Genomic DNA, 17050 nt, shown 5'->3' with positions numbered 1-17050 from the left:
CAAAGTATATTCATATTAAATCGACCCAGTCAAAGTCTAGACTTGAATCCAATTGAGAATCTGTGGCATGACTTGACAATCAATGCTCTGTGACCTTCTTCATCCAATCGGACTGAGCTTCAGCTTTTTCGCAAAGAAAAATGGGCATAAATTTCAGTCTCTAGGTGTGCAAAGTTGGTGGAAGCGTTCCCCAAAATAATTGCAGCTGTAACGGCACCAACAGGTGGTTCTACATAGCGTTGACTCAGGGAGGCTGAATATAAACTCACACGACACTACTCAGATCTTTCCTTGTAAAAGAACAAAAACGTGCCATTTTTCTACTACTACAGTTATGCACTACTTCATGGTGGTCTCTCAAGTGAAATATACAGGTCCTTCTCAAAATATTAGCATATTGTGATAAAGTTAATTATTTTCCATAATGTCATGATGAAAATTTAACATTCATATATTTTAGATTCATTGCACACTAACTGAAATATTTCAGGTCTTTTATTGTCTTAATATGGATGATTTTGGCATACAGCTCATGAAAACCCAAAATTCCTATCTCACAAAATTAGCATATTTCATCCGACCAATAAAAGAAAAGTGTTTTTAATACAAAAAACGTCAACCTTCAAATAATCATGTACAGTTATGCACTCAATACTTGGTCGGGAATCCTTTTGCAGAAATGACTGCTTCCATGCGGCGTGGCATGGAGGCAATCAGCCTGTGGGACTGCTGAGGTCTTATGGAGGCCCAGGATGCTTCGATAGCGGCCTTTAGCTCATCCAGAGTGTTGGGTCTTGAGTCTCTCAACGTTCTCTTCACAATATCTCACAGATTCTCTATGGGGTTCAGGTCAGGAGAGTTGGCAGGCCAATTGAGCACAGTGATACCATGGTCAGTAAACAATTTACCAGTGGTTTTGGCACTGTGAGCAGGTGCCAGGTCGTGCTGAAAAATGAAATCTTCATCTCCATAAAGCTTTTCAGCAGATGGAAGCATGAAGTGCTCCAAAATCTCCTGATAGCTAGCTGCATTGACCCTGCCCTTGATAAAACACAGTGGACCAACACCAGCAGCTGAAACGGCACCCCAGACCATCACTGACTGTGGGTACTTGACACTGGACTTCTGGCATTTTGGCATTTCCTTCTCCCCAGTCTTCCTCCAGACTCTGGCACCTTGATTTCCGAATGACATGCAGAATTTGCTTTCATCTGAAAAAAGTACTTTGGACCACTGAGCAACAGTCCAGTGCTGCTTCTCTGTAGCCCAGGTCAGGCGCTTCTGCCGCTGTCTCTGGTTCAAAAGTGGCTTGACCTGGGGAATGCGGCACCTGTAGCCCATTTCCTGCACACGCCTGTGCACGGTGGCTCTGGGTGTTTCTACTCCAGACTCAGTCCACTGCTTCCGCAGGTCCCCCAAGGTCTGGAATCGGCCCTTCTCCACAATCTTCCTCAGGGTCCGGTCACCTCTTCTCGTTGAACTCCGTGCAGACAATCCGCCATGATTTTTCCTAATATTACATTTTGGAAAGGAGGAATCTGAGCAACACTTGAAGGCAACACTTTACTATATTTGTAAATCACTCGCCACTCAGAACATATGTATTTAAACAATTATAATGTAATATTAATGTCAGCACAAAAATAGCATAGTATATACAGGTTTTGCACTTTATTTGGGAATTATTAAATGCCTTTCAACACTAAAATGTGTGAATATTGATAAAGACCAAATGTCCTCCTGCCTTGTCTGAGCATACACAGCTGATGATCAATGATACACTCAGATTTCACCAGGTTCTATGTGCCTCACGATGAGTTAAAAGTGATCCTTGAATCAACTGCAGCTTAAGCTGGAATCACACTACACTATTTTTTTGCCCCATTTTATCCCCAATTCCCAGTCGGGGAAGTCTGTGCCAGTCTGCACTAGTTTTTGTCAGCTGGCAGGGCGAGTAAGAACAGCTGTGAGACGGGATGAAGACTGCAGTCTGCCAGCGTGACAGGGGAACCGACCCGATCTCAGTCGCAGTCAAATAAACATGTTTGATTTTTTTAAGGAGGATCTAGTCACAGTCAGCTATTGTGAACTGATAGCAGGCCCTTCTGCAAACCTGTGTTGCTGACAACTAATGAAAGAGAGGATGGGACGTGGCAACAGCTGCAAGCCAACTTTTTCATTAAACTTTTTTTGTAACTATACATCATTATGAACATAAACACACTAGGCTTATTGCAGGCTATTACCTAACTAATTACAATCACATAGTGATAAAAAGCAAACAAAAAACAAGTGAGAGATACCCGGATGTTTAAAATTTAAATATAGCAAAATATCAAAGGCCTTACCAAAATGAACTAAACAATTTAAATATAGCACATAAAGGTAATGGGCCTTAATTTAACAACTTAACATTTCTGAATGAAATATATTTCACACAGGCAAAACCTATGTGTGATAGATTGTCCAACATAATTGTGTTTTCTGTTAAGATAGAATCAACATTTTTGATGTTGACAGTGATTCTGAAACCCTGAAACCTCAAACATGTTTCAAACTCTCACCATGAGTAGAACAAAGAATAAGACCAAAACTATCCAAATCATATTCACTTGTGGCTTAAACCTAACATATTTTAAATTGCATGTCTTTTATTTATGGGAGAGTGTATCAGAAGTATGACCTATTTAAATTCTGAGACCGTCTTCTATTAGCGCCACCTTCTATTATGTTTGTGCCTTCAAATTGTTGCCTTGTGAGAGTTTACATGAGAGTTTGATGCATTCAGTTGGCTTTAGTTGGTCTAAAACAACCTCACTTAGGAGGAGTAGATTTATTAACATGTGGAGACTTAAATGTCTCCACCACCAATTCTATAGAAGCATAGAAGGAGCTGCTTCACCTGCTCATTTTAGCTAACTATCTATGTTTAATTCCCAAAGAAAATTCCAAATCCTAGCTTATGATATTGATAGATTAGTACATCATCCTAATAAAATGGATAATGTGTTTGATTCTTTATTGTATTTGTTATTTCAGTTGCTTTTGTTCTGCCTTTACATTTAAACCAGTCCTGTTCAGATTCACTCAGTTACAAATTAAATCCAGATAGGCATGGATTGTTAGATGAATCAGTTAATTCCCAGAAGGCAGATTTCTCTGTGATGGATTTTGTCAGGTCCTGTGTCAGGTCGTTTTTCCTAGTTTACAAAAAGAATGACTTTCAGACCCCTTTAATCATTGTAAAGTCCTCCATTTGACTACCTTGCTATTTTTTTATCACACTCCACAATATGCTGAAAATATCATGTTCAATACTGGACTGCAACTAAATGAAAAAGCAGCCAAAGTACAAAGAAAACTGTGAAAGACCATCAGAAGGCCTGGAGTACTGCTGATATATCTACAATACAATGACAGATTACAAGAAAGATCTGCTAGTAATTAGGGTTCATTTAAACGTTTTGCACAACACAGAATTCTTCTTGACTGTCAAATAGAAACACTTCCTTCTAATTGTGAAGCTAAACACAAGCAGAACCAGATTTCATGATTAGAAAGTACCCATTAACACCTCCCTGAAGTTATTTAAAAGACTAAAAATTTTTATACTTTCTTCTCAGAATGAATGGTCATCAGAAACAGGGTTAAAAATACCTGCATTTCATTCATATGGCTGTTGTTTTAGGGAATGTGGAACAATGTAACAATGAGGTTTTAGGTAGAAAGGCAAAAGTGCGGAGCAGGCATTTTCTTCAGCAGGGACATTAGTTATCCCGATTTGAGGGAGAGCTTAATGAAAATCTCCAGATTTCCAGGGAATATCGTGCTACTTAAAATATTCACGGTGCTTGTTTTGAAGGCCTCGGCTGGTGTGAGGATGATGTGTGGGATCAATGTTCAAACAAGCACCTCAAGTTTGTTTTCCATCAGTACCTTACCTCCACACACACAGATAACACACCACCTCCTGCTCCCACTGACAAAGGCTTTCACACAGAGGGAGTAAAATTTACACACAGAGCAGATAGTTTATTCCATGTGATGGGGTGGGGTGTGACTATGGAGGAGCAGCGGAGTATGACTCATTTCTGCAGCAGGATACTGTATGGATACATGTGTTAGATGTAGGACATGAGCAGGAGGAGAAATCTTGAGGGAGGCATCGATAAAAACAGCAGGTCCTTCTCTCTGATTCTTCTCTCGGCCGCTGCACGTTCAATCAGACTTAAGGAATAACAAGTGAGTGATGTAAAAATTTGAGGAGGTGGGTTTTATCGAGTGACGCAAATGCTGCGTTGGTTGTTGTGTTGTGATGTGAGAATGTGGGGTGTGAGGATGTGGGGTAAGGATAGAAAAGAAGGTGTTGCCAGTTTCTGCTCCAGTGCAGGTCGTCCCTTTTTAGGGAATGGGACATAGCGCAGTCCGTCTGCATACAACCGGTAGTATATAAAGAGAGAGGGACCGGCAGCAGCAGCATCACCACATTAGCTGAGTAAGTATGAAGTATTCCTGTCAGAGATTCCTGTGTTGTCTTCCATCACCTTTCCTCCAGCCACCCCCGACCTCCCAACCCTTTTAGCGGGGCTTTTGTTTCCCTCTTTCCTGCACCTGTTTTACTTTCTGTTTGCGCTCAGTCTGCATGCAGTCTGCACAGTTCTTTGCAGCCTTGTTTGATCGATTTTACATACAGCGCACCCAATATCAACAGAGTGATTTATTGAATGCTGTTTACAAGACCAGTAGCTAGCTTTGAAATGAATGTTTCTTCAGTGATCTTCGGGTTTCGGTCCTGATTGTGGTTGTTTTACTTATCATAAAGGTCCAACCTGCCTGCAAAAATATAGAGAATTATAGAATTATTGTTGCCAGATCATGCCATGGATTGGCATGATCTCTGTGTGTTTAATTATACCATAACATTTCAATACTTTGATCAGCTAACTCCATGAATGCAGCAGATGTTTGAGCTATGATTTTGCTGCTGTGGGAGTGTAGAAATAAAAGTCAGATTGTTGATTTTCAGTGACAGACTAACAATTGTTTTGCAAATAAAAATATGAAAAGCATGGCATGCATTTGTACTTAGTCCCCTTTTCTCTGATACTCCTAAATAAATAATAACCCACACAACCAGCTGAATTCATCATCTGAAAATGGAAAAAGTGCAGCACACCTACAAAGGTGTCCACCCAAACTGACAGGCTGAGTAAGGAGAACATTGATTAAAGAAGCAGCCAAGGGGCCAATGATAACTCTGGAGAAGCTGCAAACATCCAAGGCTCAGGTGGTTGGTTTTTGCTCCAGGACAAACATTAGTCATGCACTTTACAAATCTGGCTTCTTTGGAAGAGGGTCAAGAAGAAATGTGTTGTTGAATCAAAGCCACAAGCCATGTAGGGTAAACTGCAAACTTGTGGAAGAATGAGCTCTGTTCCCATAACACCATGTGCTGCAGAAAACGAACACTGCGCATTACCCACAATCCACACATGTGGCGGTGGCAGCATCATGCTATGGGGAACCCTTTTTTTGAACAAGGACAGGGAAGCCATTTACATTTGGTAGCAAGATGGAGCTAAAAACAGGGAATGGCCTAGTCAAAGTCCAGAGTAAATTCAATTGAGAATCTGTGGCAAGACTCACAGTTGCTCTCCATCTAATCTGACAGTTTGAGATTGTTTGCAATGAGCAGTAGGCAAAGATTTCAGGATCAGATGTCTAAATCTGAGGTAGACCACCTTTATAATAAAAATCATGTATAATTTTCTTTCCACATCATTATTATGCACTACTTTGTGTTGGATCTATCAAATAAAATTATTTAATAAAAGTCAGTAATTGTAATGTGACAAAATGAGAAAAAAAATTAAATGTCATGGAAACTGTATTTCAAAAGAAACCAAAGCTGTTCACCAGAAACAGTGACAAATTGCCGTGAAGTTGCGAGTAATACAAGAGCTTTTTCTTTCTTGTCGCAACACGCCATATTGGCATGAACCTGAAGAACTGTCTGGTTAAAGTATGTTTCTATATCTCCCTATCATACTGACAAGGCAAAGGTTTAGCACAACTTAGTGTCAGCTGATGATAAAACATTTTGTGGGGAGCACTAGAGGTCGAGGATTATCACACAACAATACACTCTTCTTAAACAAATCCGTCCACGGTCACTTGCCAGAGGCTGAATTTTAAGTATGGTCAGTCCGGTCCAAACTCCTGCATCCACTTTCTTTACTCCAGCAAGAGCCTAGTGAAATTAATATTTTGTAAATAAACGAGGCTGTGATACTGTGTGTAAATGCTGCTGCCATTGTCTCCTGTCTTCTCGTTGTTGTTGTTGTCTGACGCTGTTTGCATCTCTAAGCTGCCAGGGTGTGACTTTAAATGACAAGTATCATGAATTAATCAGATTAATTAATCAGACTGATCTTTAACCAAATAGAGACAAGCATGAAGTCACATGGAAGCCAAGAGTTTAAGAACATGCATACAAACTAATTTGGCCAGCGCCACTTGCAATTGAAACGTATGTATTTAGGCTTACACAAAAAATAAACTCAAAATGGAATTGGGATGTTGAAAAATCAAACATCATGTACATTTTATGAGTGAAAAGATGTAATAATTACTTTTCATTTCGTAATTTATGTTCACTGTGGCTATACTTTTTTCATGCAATTTTGACGAAGGCGGCACCCCAGTGCCCCCTATTAACAACAAGCCGCCGCTGGCCGAACTCCAGGGTCAGGCAGCACTTTAGGGAACGTTTGATCTCCCTTTATTCTATTGGTAGAGTATACATTTTCATTGTTGTGGATCTTGTTTACTAATTTCTTGGGAGAAAAAATTGTGATAACTCTCAAAAATTGAAAGTCAAATTAACTATTATAATTATTTTGCAGCGCTACAATGTTTGCATCTTTATTCTAGTATTTTTGGAAATGGACAATCAAATTTTTTTCTAATGCCATTCAAAATGATTGTATCTCTTGGGATGAAAGTTCAATGCTCTATACAGTTTATGAGAATCCCCAAGTGGTCAAATTATTATTAGTTAAATAAATCAAAAAACAGGTCTGACTTCTGAGCTGAATCAGCCAGTTCTAGCATTCAGCATGCTGAGGTGAGCGAACCTTCTTCAGTGCAGATGGAGCATCTCTACTGATAAAGTAATGTTATTATCGATATTATTATTAATGTTATTATTGTCGTGTTGCATTTAGGTATATTTTTTAGCAGTGGTGTATATGTACAGTATACGTGGGGTCTTTGAGTTGCAATGCTCATGCCACAGAATTTTACAAAATCTGTGGCAGGATGGATAAGTTGAAAAATAAATTGCAAATTCTGCAGTATCAGAAATGTAGACAGAAGATGCTGAAATGTTATTTACTTAAAACCACGTATCTTTATACAGCATTGTTAAAGCAGACATGCAATAGTGTCACAGGAGTATCTGAGTCAGGAATGTTCATTACATAAAGCAAACAGGGTTCGATCTCACAAACACCTGAGAATTGGACAGTTATTGGAAAAGACCTTGGGTTCTCTCTGGTATTACTGCTTATGTTCAGGATTTCAGAGATCGCACTGTTCCTGTTCATGAAGATGATCAAGATCTGAAATGACCTCAGTGCAGTGTTTCACCTAATAGCATGTTATAGTGACACATTCAGCATGTTACAGGGATAGGTGCAGGTTTTTACAGATATGTCATTCAAATCTATACCATGCCAAGTATACTTTTCTTCAAATATAGTGTCAATAAATATTGGGTTTATTTAGTTGGTGATAAGAACTTTTCTATAAACGTTTCTTGAACATAAATCTATCAACGGTCAATTGTCTGCTGGATTTTTAAGTCTGGTCTGTCATGTCCAAATTCCATTATCTGCTTATTTCCCTTCAGCAAAAGCCTTGTGAAATTATTATTTTGTCAATAAATGACCAAATTTTTACCACTGCACCATTTCCTCCTGCCTTGTTGTCTGATTCTTCCCTTTTGCATCTGTATGTTTAAATGGCATTTGCATCTAAGCTGCCAAGGGTGTGACTTTGATTGACACCTATAATGAAATAATCAGATTGGATGAAGAATGATTTACCACAGGCGCAGAGAGCCGCACCCAGAGAAGAACAATTAAGTAACAAATTAAAGACCAACATGAAGTCACACTGAAGCCTAAAGTTTAAGAACATACATACACACTCATTTCCTGGCACCCCTCTCCATTGAAATGAATGTATTTAGGCAAGTGGTGTCCAACTCTAGTCCTTAAGGGTCAATGTACTGCATGTTCTCACACAGCTTATTTAAATGGTTAAATTATTGTCTCAACATGTCTTCAACTTCTCCAGAGGCCTGGTAATTAACCAATCATTTGCCCTTTTTCCACCGGCTTTATTTAGCCTGATTCCACTCCATTCGGCTTGCTTTGCGAGCGTTTCCATTACTGTTTTTTTCCGTACCAGTATCTCCTTTTTAATCCTTGCTCCTGAGCCGCTACAATTGGGGCTGAGTAGGGACTACATGTGAGGTGAACAGACTGCTGTTCACCGATTGTCCATGGGACCTGGAGAAATGTGAAGGTTTTTGCTGAGGTAGTACAGGGAAAAGTTAATAACACTCAAGAACGACTACAATAATATTGAGGACCAAAATGGCCAAAGCAGGTGACACCGAAATGTAATTTTAGTATTTACAAATCATAAACCATGCCTGAAGGGTGAAAGAAAAGAAAAATTACACATCAGCTTAATGATTTACTCACAGGCAGGATGCTTTATTTCTTTAATAACTACCTAAATCAAAAACCGTGGTTTTGCTCTTTAAAGTGGTGGTTAATTGCCATGGCTGAGACAAAAACTTCCTCATAAAGTCCAAAATTTTAACTTCTTCAGGCAGACTTCTCTTCTCTCCACTTCTTCTGCCACACACCCTCGCATCAAAACCCCTGGCTGGGCTGTGTTCCAGATAATTATCCAAGTGGATAATTTTATATACATATTGCATTTACACTAATACAAACAAATATTTGTATTTTATTTATTTATGTAATTTTCTATTTATTTATTATTGTTATTTTTATTGTTTCACACAGATTTTTTTAATGTGACAGTGTAACACAGTAACGTTAATAGCGGTACATCGCACTACAGTGATGGCTGGAGGCTGGGCTTCAAGCCATAGCTTCAGCCATCAACAGGTCCATGGAAACGCAACAGGTTCTGTGCTGAGAAGAGCGAGACCGCGTGGAGTGGAGCCGACACCGGCCCTTGAGACACCACTGATTTAGGCCTACACAAAATATAACTCCAGATAAACCCAAAATGAAATGGGAATGCTGAAAAATCAAGTCAGATGCATTTTATTAGTGAACAGATGTGATGATGACTTTTAATTTCGTATTTTATGTTTCTGTGTCTATACCTTTTTCCTGCAGTTCAGATGGGGGCGGTGCCCTGTTAACATGCCACCACTGGGTTTATTTTTAAAATCCTTGTATAAAGTATAGCTTAACATGAAGTGGCTCTAATAAATGTTTCGTATATTACCAAAGTCTTTAACTTTATCTCTTACACCAATCAGTCAAAATGAACCCACAGATAATTACCACATATTCATATCTCGACCAGTGGGCAAGGGGTGGAATACATCCTGGACAGGTCAGCAGTCCATCACATGCAAGCACAGACATACAAACAGCCATGCACACACAATCACTCAGAGCTAAGGAAAGTTTACATTTTTTAAAACTCAAATGGTTAAATAACTCTTGGTGAACCAACATACTGCAGCAGATCTATCCAGAAACTAGTTGGCGAACAAACGTGAGATTTTTGCTGCTCTATAGGGTTTTATAGTTCAGCTAAAGGTAAAAATGGACTCAGAGCTCAGATGTAAAAAATGATGGACATTATGGACTTAATGTCTTCCAGCCTGTAACTTTAGTATTCGGTTTGTTTCCTCATGGTGTTCAGACAAATCAGCAAAGCCGTGAAATTGTATATGTTTTCTAATATTTCCCTGGGGAAGCCCATTCAGTGGGAACAGAATAAGTCCCAGATCCTGTGCAGCACCATACACGACTTTGGTATTAACAGATGATTCATTGTGTACAATGTGTCAGTGATAGATCAAGAATCCAAACTTATGTTTTTTTTGAGCCACCTTAAAGGCCTTTGGAACATAACGAGTAAATAAGACAGGTTGACCATGCTGGGCACAGGGCTACTGATGAAAGATAAAACCTCCTTAAACAAGCAGCTAATTGGGTTGGCTCTGATCATCTCTGTAAACTCTGTGTGTACTAAGTGCATACGATGACTTTTTCAGTGCTCTGTTTGTGAAAACCTAATAGGATCAAGAGAATAAAGTAACATTTCTGTAGAAACCCTAACCTAATTAGCGCTGAACCCCCTCGTTGAGGAGCCCCTGGACTGTTGGATAATTTCGGCCTCTCAGGGCTCGACTAGTTGGGTGACACACTTCTTACTCACTTGGCCCCCACCCTGCGGAGTTGGGGCCATCAGTGTTGCAGTGTGTGAAGAATAATCACAGAAGCAGAGGAGGAAGAAGCAGAGTTAAATTTAGCCTGCACATGGAGATGTTAGCAGGAATAAAACAAGACATCCCAAAAACAAGAAGATTAAGATGTTGCTTTCATTGGTTCAGTCTGCATTGCAGTGAAACCTCTCCTAGATAAGCCCCTGCTGTATGTCCCACTACTCTTGGTAAAGCGAAGGGGCGGGGGGTTGTTTTTTAAAGAGGTGGTCAGGCCAAGGAGCAGACAGGAGGTGTTCACAGTGTCATCTCCAAACACAAAGAACAGCAATCATCCCGTTTTTAAAAAACCCTTAAATGTAACGCCTCTACTCCGCGCCCACCACCACATTTATTCTGCTTTTATGTCTGTGAGGGTTTCTGAGCATTCCCAGTGAAGACAGGGACACAGCACAGTGAGAATATTCACATTTATGTCTTTATCAGGTTCTAGCGCCGTACTTTTAATCAGCCAGGTATGCACTTTTTTTCTCATATCTCTGTCGCATATATTCATTTTCATGTTTGTTCTTTATTGTCTCTTGGATCTCATTTTGTCCCTCAAGATAGCCTCTGTTCTTCTAACCCCTCTTCTCTCCCATCATCTGTCAGTTGCTTGTACACTCCCTCAGTGCATCTCAGTGTATCTTTAGCCGTATCCATCACTCTTATCTCTCTCTCCCTCTCCCTTCTGTGTCCACCCATTCCTGCTCACCCTCCTTTTCCCTCTGTCAGCACTGCTCCGGCTCTGGTGCAGTGGTGCCTCGCAGAGCTTGCAAGTGCTAGAAATCACATCTAGTTATCTAACACAGATGCCAAACCAAAAAAAGAAACGAAGAGAGGTGTTCGCTCACAGAGCTGCTGTCAATAATCCTTCATTCTGGGTTCCATGAATGTATTCTGCAAAGGTGTTGGTGGTTCTGGTCTTTGTTTGGGAACTTCTTTGTGTATGTTGTTGCGTTGCTAATTGGTCCTCCAGAGGATGCGTTTGTATATGTTGGAAAGATGGATGACCAGGACCAAGCTTATACTCTCTGGAGGAGAGGAAAACCAGTGAAAATAGTATCAGACGCTGTTCAGACGTGTCTTTTCTTTAGAAGAATATTGTTAAGATTTTTCCTGAGTCAACGGCTTTACCTGTGAAGTAATTTGTGTTATTCTTGGTTTAGTCTCAGCTGTGGTGCTTCTTCTCACTGACAGATTCAGGACTCAAATATAGTACTATAAAAAAGTATTTGGCCCCTTACTGAATTTTTTCAGTTCTTGTTTTTTTCACACTATCCTAAGTAGATACAAATTGCAATGTTCAGATTATGATTTCATTTATGAGTGAAAAAGCTTTGCAGACTAACCTTGGCCTTCTAAAATGAGCTTAAAGTCACAGTTTGACTGTGTTATACTGTGTGTAATGCTGTTACTTTTACAACAGATTTAACCAGATACATGCCTTCAAAAAGTTACAGTTTTGGCAGACCAAAATATTTTTGGTTGGATTTTTTTTTTTTCTGGCAAATGTTTGACGGGCCTTTGTGTTCTTGGTGCTTTTGGTCAGCAGTGGTTTTAGCCTTGGAATTCTCCCATTGATACCACTTTCGTAATCTCTTTTTCTTATTGTTGAATGATAAACACTGAACTTAAATGTGGCAAGTGAAACCTGCAGCGATTTAGATGTTGCTCTGGGTTCTTTTGTGACCTCTTGGATGAATCGTCAATGTGCTCTTGGAGTAATGTTAGTAGACGAGCCACTGCTGGAAAGGTTCACTTCTGTTCCATGTTTTCTCCCTTTGTAGATAATGATTCTCACTGTGGTTTGGCTGTATAACCCTTCACAGACTGATAGATGTCAATAATGTAGTTTTCTCTTTTGTTCTTAGATTCTCTTAAGATCAGGGCATGATGTGCTGCTTTTTAAGATTTGTTTTCCTACTTAATGTTGTCAGTCAGGTCCTGTTTAGGTGATTTCTCGATTCTACAGGTCCGGCAGTAATCACATCTGGGTGTTGCTGGTGAAATTTAACTCAAAATAATGTGGATAATGAAACCTAATTCCTGATAGAACAAAGAGGACAATTACTTTTTCACATAAGGCCAGGTTGGTTTGGTTTCTTTTTTTATTAAATTATATCATCTTTTGAAGATTACTTTTTGTTTTTACTCCAGTTATCTTTCTTTGATATTTACATTTATTTAATCTTTTTAAAAATTTGTTTTACTTTTTTAAACACTCTGATTGCACTCTGCTATCTTTTGCTTTCAGCTTAATGTGCTAGCCATTCCTGCTTACACTGAAAAATGATAACCAGTGTGTATTTCTCTAATGAGAAGTCTCTGGAGAACAAACAGGGGAATAAAAGATGTATGTGCTGCACTGAGGGGGATGTTGGAATGGATTGGGGCCAAGCAAGAGAGAAGAGGAAGCAATGTTTCCTTTGTGCTATATTTGGTCTGTCATAAGATAGCTGGCGTGGGAGAGCGGTGCATTGTTTCATAGATCCCCACATGAATTCGGTCATGAATGCACACACATATTTACATGCACACCTGCATGTAGACAGACTGCGGAAGAGGACACAGATGAGGGAGCTGTCCAGCAGAAACAGCAGGTCTGTTTTACTGTTCTCAGTTTTGTGCTTTATAGGTCTGAGCAGAAGATGTGCGTCATGCAAAATGAATTCCTTCATACCAACTAATCTCGATTCTGTCCTGACAGGGGTCGGCTGATTCTTATACCAGTAGACCGTCGGATTCAGACCTGTCAGCCGAGGAGGACCGCGAGGCGTATCGGCGTGAAGCCGAACGCCAGGCACAGCAGCAGCTCGACAGAGCTAAGGTACACCGCCAGGGGCTCCTCCAAACAGTTTTCAAAGGGGTGGTCAGGAGGGGGCTGCTAACCATTTAGGTATAAAACAGCAAAACTAAAAACCCATAACAGAATTTCGGGAGTTTTATTGTGTTGTTGATATATGAAGGCCATTAGAATTAACGTACTGAGGCTGAGGACTCATCATCTGAACATCTTTGAGTGGCGACCCCTTCTAAAATGCTCATGAGAAGGAAGCACTTACACCATTTCTTCTCCATGTGTCACAGAATCTCCCTAATATCCAATCAGTGCAGCTTTTGCTTTTTTGTCAGTTTTAGTTTGCGCTGCTTCTCTCTTCTCTGTAGTCTCTGTTGATGTTTTCAGTCATCTCTGCCAACTCACATCATCTAAGTAGAGACATGGTAAATGTTAGTACAGGATAGGATATAAACTGACCAGGGCTAGCAAAATGTGCTGCTTTAAAAAAAAAAGTTCTAGCCTGCATCCCTGTTCAGCAGAGACAGACATGCTAACTTTGCTGTACTCTGTGTTCAGTTAATTGCATTGAAATTCTAAATGTTTATTTTGTTTTTTTTACCAAGCTAAAAACTTAGCTTATGCATTCAGACAGAAACGGACTCTGTTTGATGTGGTTTGGCTATATACATTTATAAATAAGTTTATTTTAGATATTAATTAGCAGCCACAATAAATGTAACTTTTCCAAAAGCCATAAAAAAATTGTATTTTTCTCTCACCATATTCTGTGTTGAACAGGGCTCCTGGTCATAGACCCAAAAGCAATTAAACATCGAGTTCACTTCAGTTTTTGTCATCTTTGTTGTCATTTTCAGTCTTACAGGTTTTATATATTTTTGCAAGTAAGAAAAGTAACTTGGACATTTTAAAGTCAAATTTTTGTGTTTAAGCTGAGAAAGAAAGTCAAAACAGTCCAAATTAGGATAGTTTTCAGCATAAGAATATAGAAGCCCAAAAGCCACGTCTACGGACTTCTTATTGCATTTCCCATTACTGACAAATATTACTGTCTTTCTTATTGCTTCACAGTCCAAACCTGTAGCATTTGCCGTAAAGACAAATGTGAGTTACTGTGGAGCTCTGGATGAGGACTGTCCTGTCCAAGGAGCTGCAGTTAATTTTGATGCCAAAGACTTCCTGCACATCAAAGAAGTGAGTCATGACTGCTTGCTAAAGATGATGAATCCTCTGCACGGATAGATTTACCATAGAGCCGTTGATCTCCTGGCTTTAACAGAAGTACAACAATGACTGGTGGATCGGGAGGTTAGTGAAAGAGGGAGCCGACATCGCCTTCATCCCCAGCCCTTTACGACTGGAGGCCATGAGGCTCAAACAGGAGCAGAAACAGAGGTCAGACATCACATGTATGCTTTATTTACTTCCTACATCATGCTTTTGTTTTATAATGTGAGAGTTATGAGCCAACACGTTGCTGCTGTTGCAGGAAAACAGGAGGAAACTCCTCAAGTTTAGGTGACATGGTGACTGGAAGCTGGAGGACCACACCGCCGTCTGCAAGTGAATGTAAGTACTACCAGAGGCCAGTTTCTGTTGCTCCCTCTTGTCCACTGTCATTGATGGTAATTTTTTTTATTTTCACAAGCTAAACAGAAGCAAAAGCAGGTATGTTTTGATTATTTTAAATAAAAAAGAATTGTTTTATTATATGCATTGTGTTTTTGTAGGTATTCAAAGCTATGATGATGGATGGCTATGATGATGATTAGATGTCATTCATTAAATTAACTAAAAATGTAATGATACATATGATTACATCTATAAACTGTAAATACCGCTGAAGATTTTTAATACATTTTTTATATATTTAAGCTAAAGTTGCAAGCACCATCTGGAATCCTGAACCATTATTTCTTATAACTAACTTGCATCAATACCTGGAATAATTGTTGTATTTAACCTTAACCTCTTAAGCCCGGGGTCTATTTTCCCAAAAATGCATACTCATACTTTACAAGGCATTTCTCAACTTGGACAATGCCTAAACTGCTAATCTTGGTATCAACTAACAGAAAGGTCCTAGAGGATGATGTAGATGTGAAAATTTGAGAGTTAATTATTCTGAACCTGAGTAAATGAGGTTCAAATGCCCAAAAAATAATTTCTGTCTAAAAAAACAGATTTTTACATCCAAAACCTTTTACTCTTGCTGTAAAGAAGGAAATAAACACAATAAACTGTAACTACAACTTCTGAGTGACACCTGTAGCTAGTCTGGTGTCAACACAACAAGTAATTAAAAAGTTATACATGTTTAAGATGAAACAAATCCAGGCGGATCCCTACTGTGCCATTTTGGCACACTTTGGCACACTTTTAAATTATTGAAATGTTTTATTTATTCTTGGAATTAAAAATGTAGGTTGCTATTATATATTTGGTCATAAAACTACAGTTTTTCAACAAAAAAAAACAAAAAAAAGAAAAACACTTCGCTTTGAATCATGCCACACTGCAAAACAGTTCTTGGTCATAAGTTGCATTTTGGCCATCTATTTTTTGCATGGCGTTTGAGCTGTGGTCAGTGGATATAAGAATCAAGTAGATACTTTTGTAGAGGAGTCTCAGATGAAGATCTGTACCTATGTCAAGTGTGTGTCAGTCTCAGAGTTAGTCAGCTACAAGCTAAAGAGACCAAGTCCCCTTGTAAGGGGAGCCTCGTGTTTAAGAGGTTAAAGGACTATAAAATCATGCCAAAATCAGCTTGTGTTAATGAAAAAGGAGGTATTTTATTTTGTTTTTCTTGAAACAACAAATAAATCATGGCAACTAACCCCATGTTCTCCTTGTTTCCTCATCTCTTTATCTTCGTCCTTACCTTACCTATTTCTGGCAGGAACATGTCCCTCCCTATGATGTGGTACCCTCTATGAGGCCAGTGGTCCTTGTGGGACCATCTCTGAAGGGCTATGAGGTCAGCCTCTCTTTATTTTACCTCCGAGTTTTGTTTGTTACATTGAAACTCATATTGGGTGGTTGAGTTGTATGGTTGAGGTAAATAGATGCTTATATCTGGACAAACTGCATGAATCATTCCTAGAAGGAAATATATAGAGGAAATATTCTTTTTGTAAGAGTAAACATTTTCAATTTAAGAGCAGCAGTTCTTATCTTTCAGTATCAAATACGCTCCACTGTCCCTCAAAACTTTGTTTTGGGCACTCAGATTTAATGTCTCCTGCACAAGTTCTCTCTCCTCCTATCTTTTCTGCTTTGTCCTCCCATTGCTGGTTAATCCTGCTCACTTGTATCTGTTCTCTTTGCTTGCAAATTAAATTGAAAATATACTGATCAGAAATATTGTTTTAAATGTTCAACAAGTGTTACTTTTGGCAGTCTGCAGACCACAATACAAAGCATGTTTAAATCCAGTAATTGTGCTATTGTCTGGCGTGAACTTTGTTGTAAAACAAGTGCATCCCAAAAACAGTCAAAAGCTGTCATCCTATTGGCTGGAACTGTTACTATGCAGAATTACCATTTTCTTCCAAAAGAGAGCAAATAGAAACTGCAAGGAAAGACCTGGGCAAGTGGGTTAACCATGCAGGGGGGACGTTTGAGCGGGATGTAAAGTACGCAAACAGAACGCAAAAAGATTTGTGGCCAAGGCATCCAATCTGAGCACAGAAAGTTTTGAGAAA

General features: G+C 39.3%; 1 protein-coding gene across 3 annotated transcripts in view; it reads left to right on the top strand.

Moving 5' to 3' along the window:
* cacnb3a (calcium channel, voltage-dependent, beta 3a) overlaps positions 1-17050 on the top strand; it is a 34350-nt gene that overhangs the window by 5574 nt on the left and 11726 nt on the right. For all 3 annotated transcript variants that reach the window (XM_047375801.1, XM_047375795.1, XM_047375808.1), the window contains exons 3-8: positions 13257-13376; positions 14418-14540; positions 14626-14741; positions 14836-14915; positions 14995-15014; positions 16246-16323. In XM_047375801.1, coding sequence (XP_047231757.1) covers positions 13257-13376; positions 14418-14540; positions 14626-14741; positions 14836-14915; positions 14995-15014; positions 16246-16323 — 537 coding nt within the window. The remainder of the gene's footprint in view (positions 1-13256; positions 13377-14417; positions 14541-14625; positions 14742-14835; positions 14916-14994; positions 15015-16245; positions 16324-17050) is intronic.

This window comes from Girardinichthys multiradiatus, chromosome 1 (assembly GCF_021462225.1).
Source record: "Girardinichthys multiradiatus isolate DD_20200921_A chromosome 1, DD_fGirMul_XY1, whole genome shotgun sequence".
Classification (NCBI taxonomy): domain Eukaryota; kingdom Metazoa; phylum Chordata; class Actinopteri; order Cyprinodontiformes; family Goodeidae; genus Girardinichthys; species Girardinichthys multiradiatus.
Note: the sequence above shows the minus strand (reverse complement) of the source record. Positions and strands in the feature narration are given on the sequence as shown.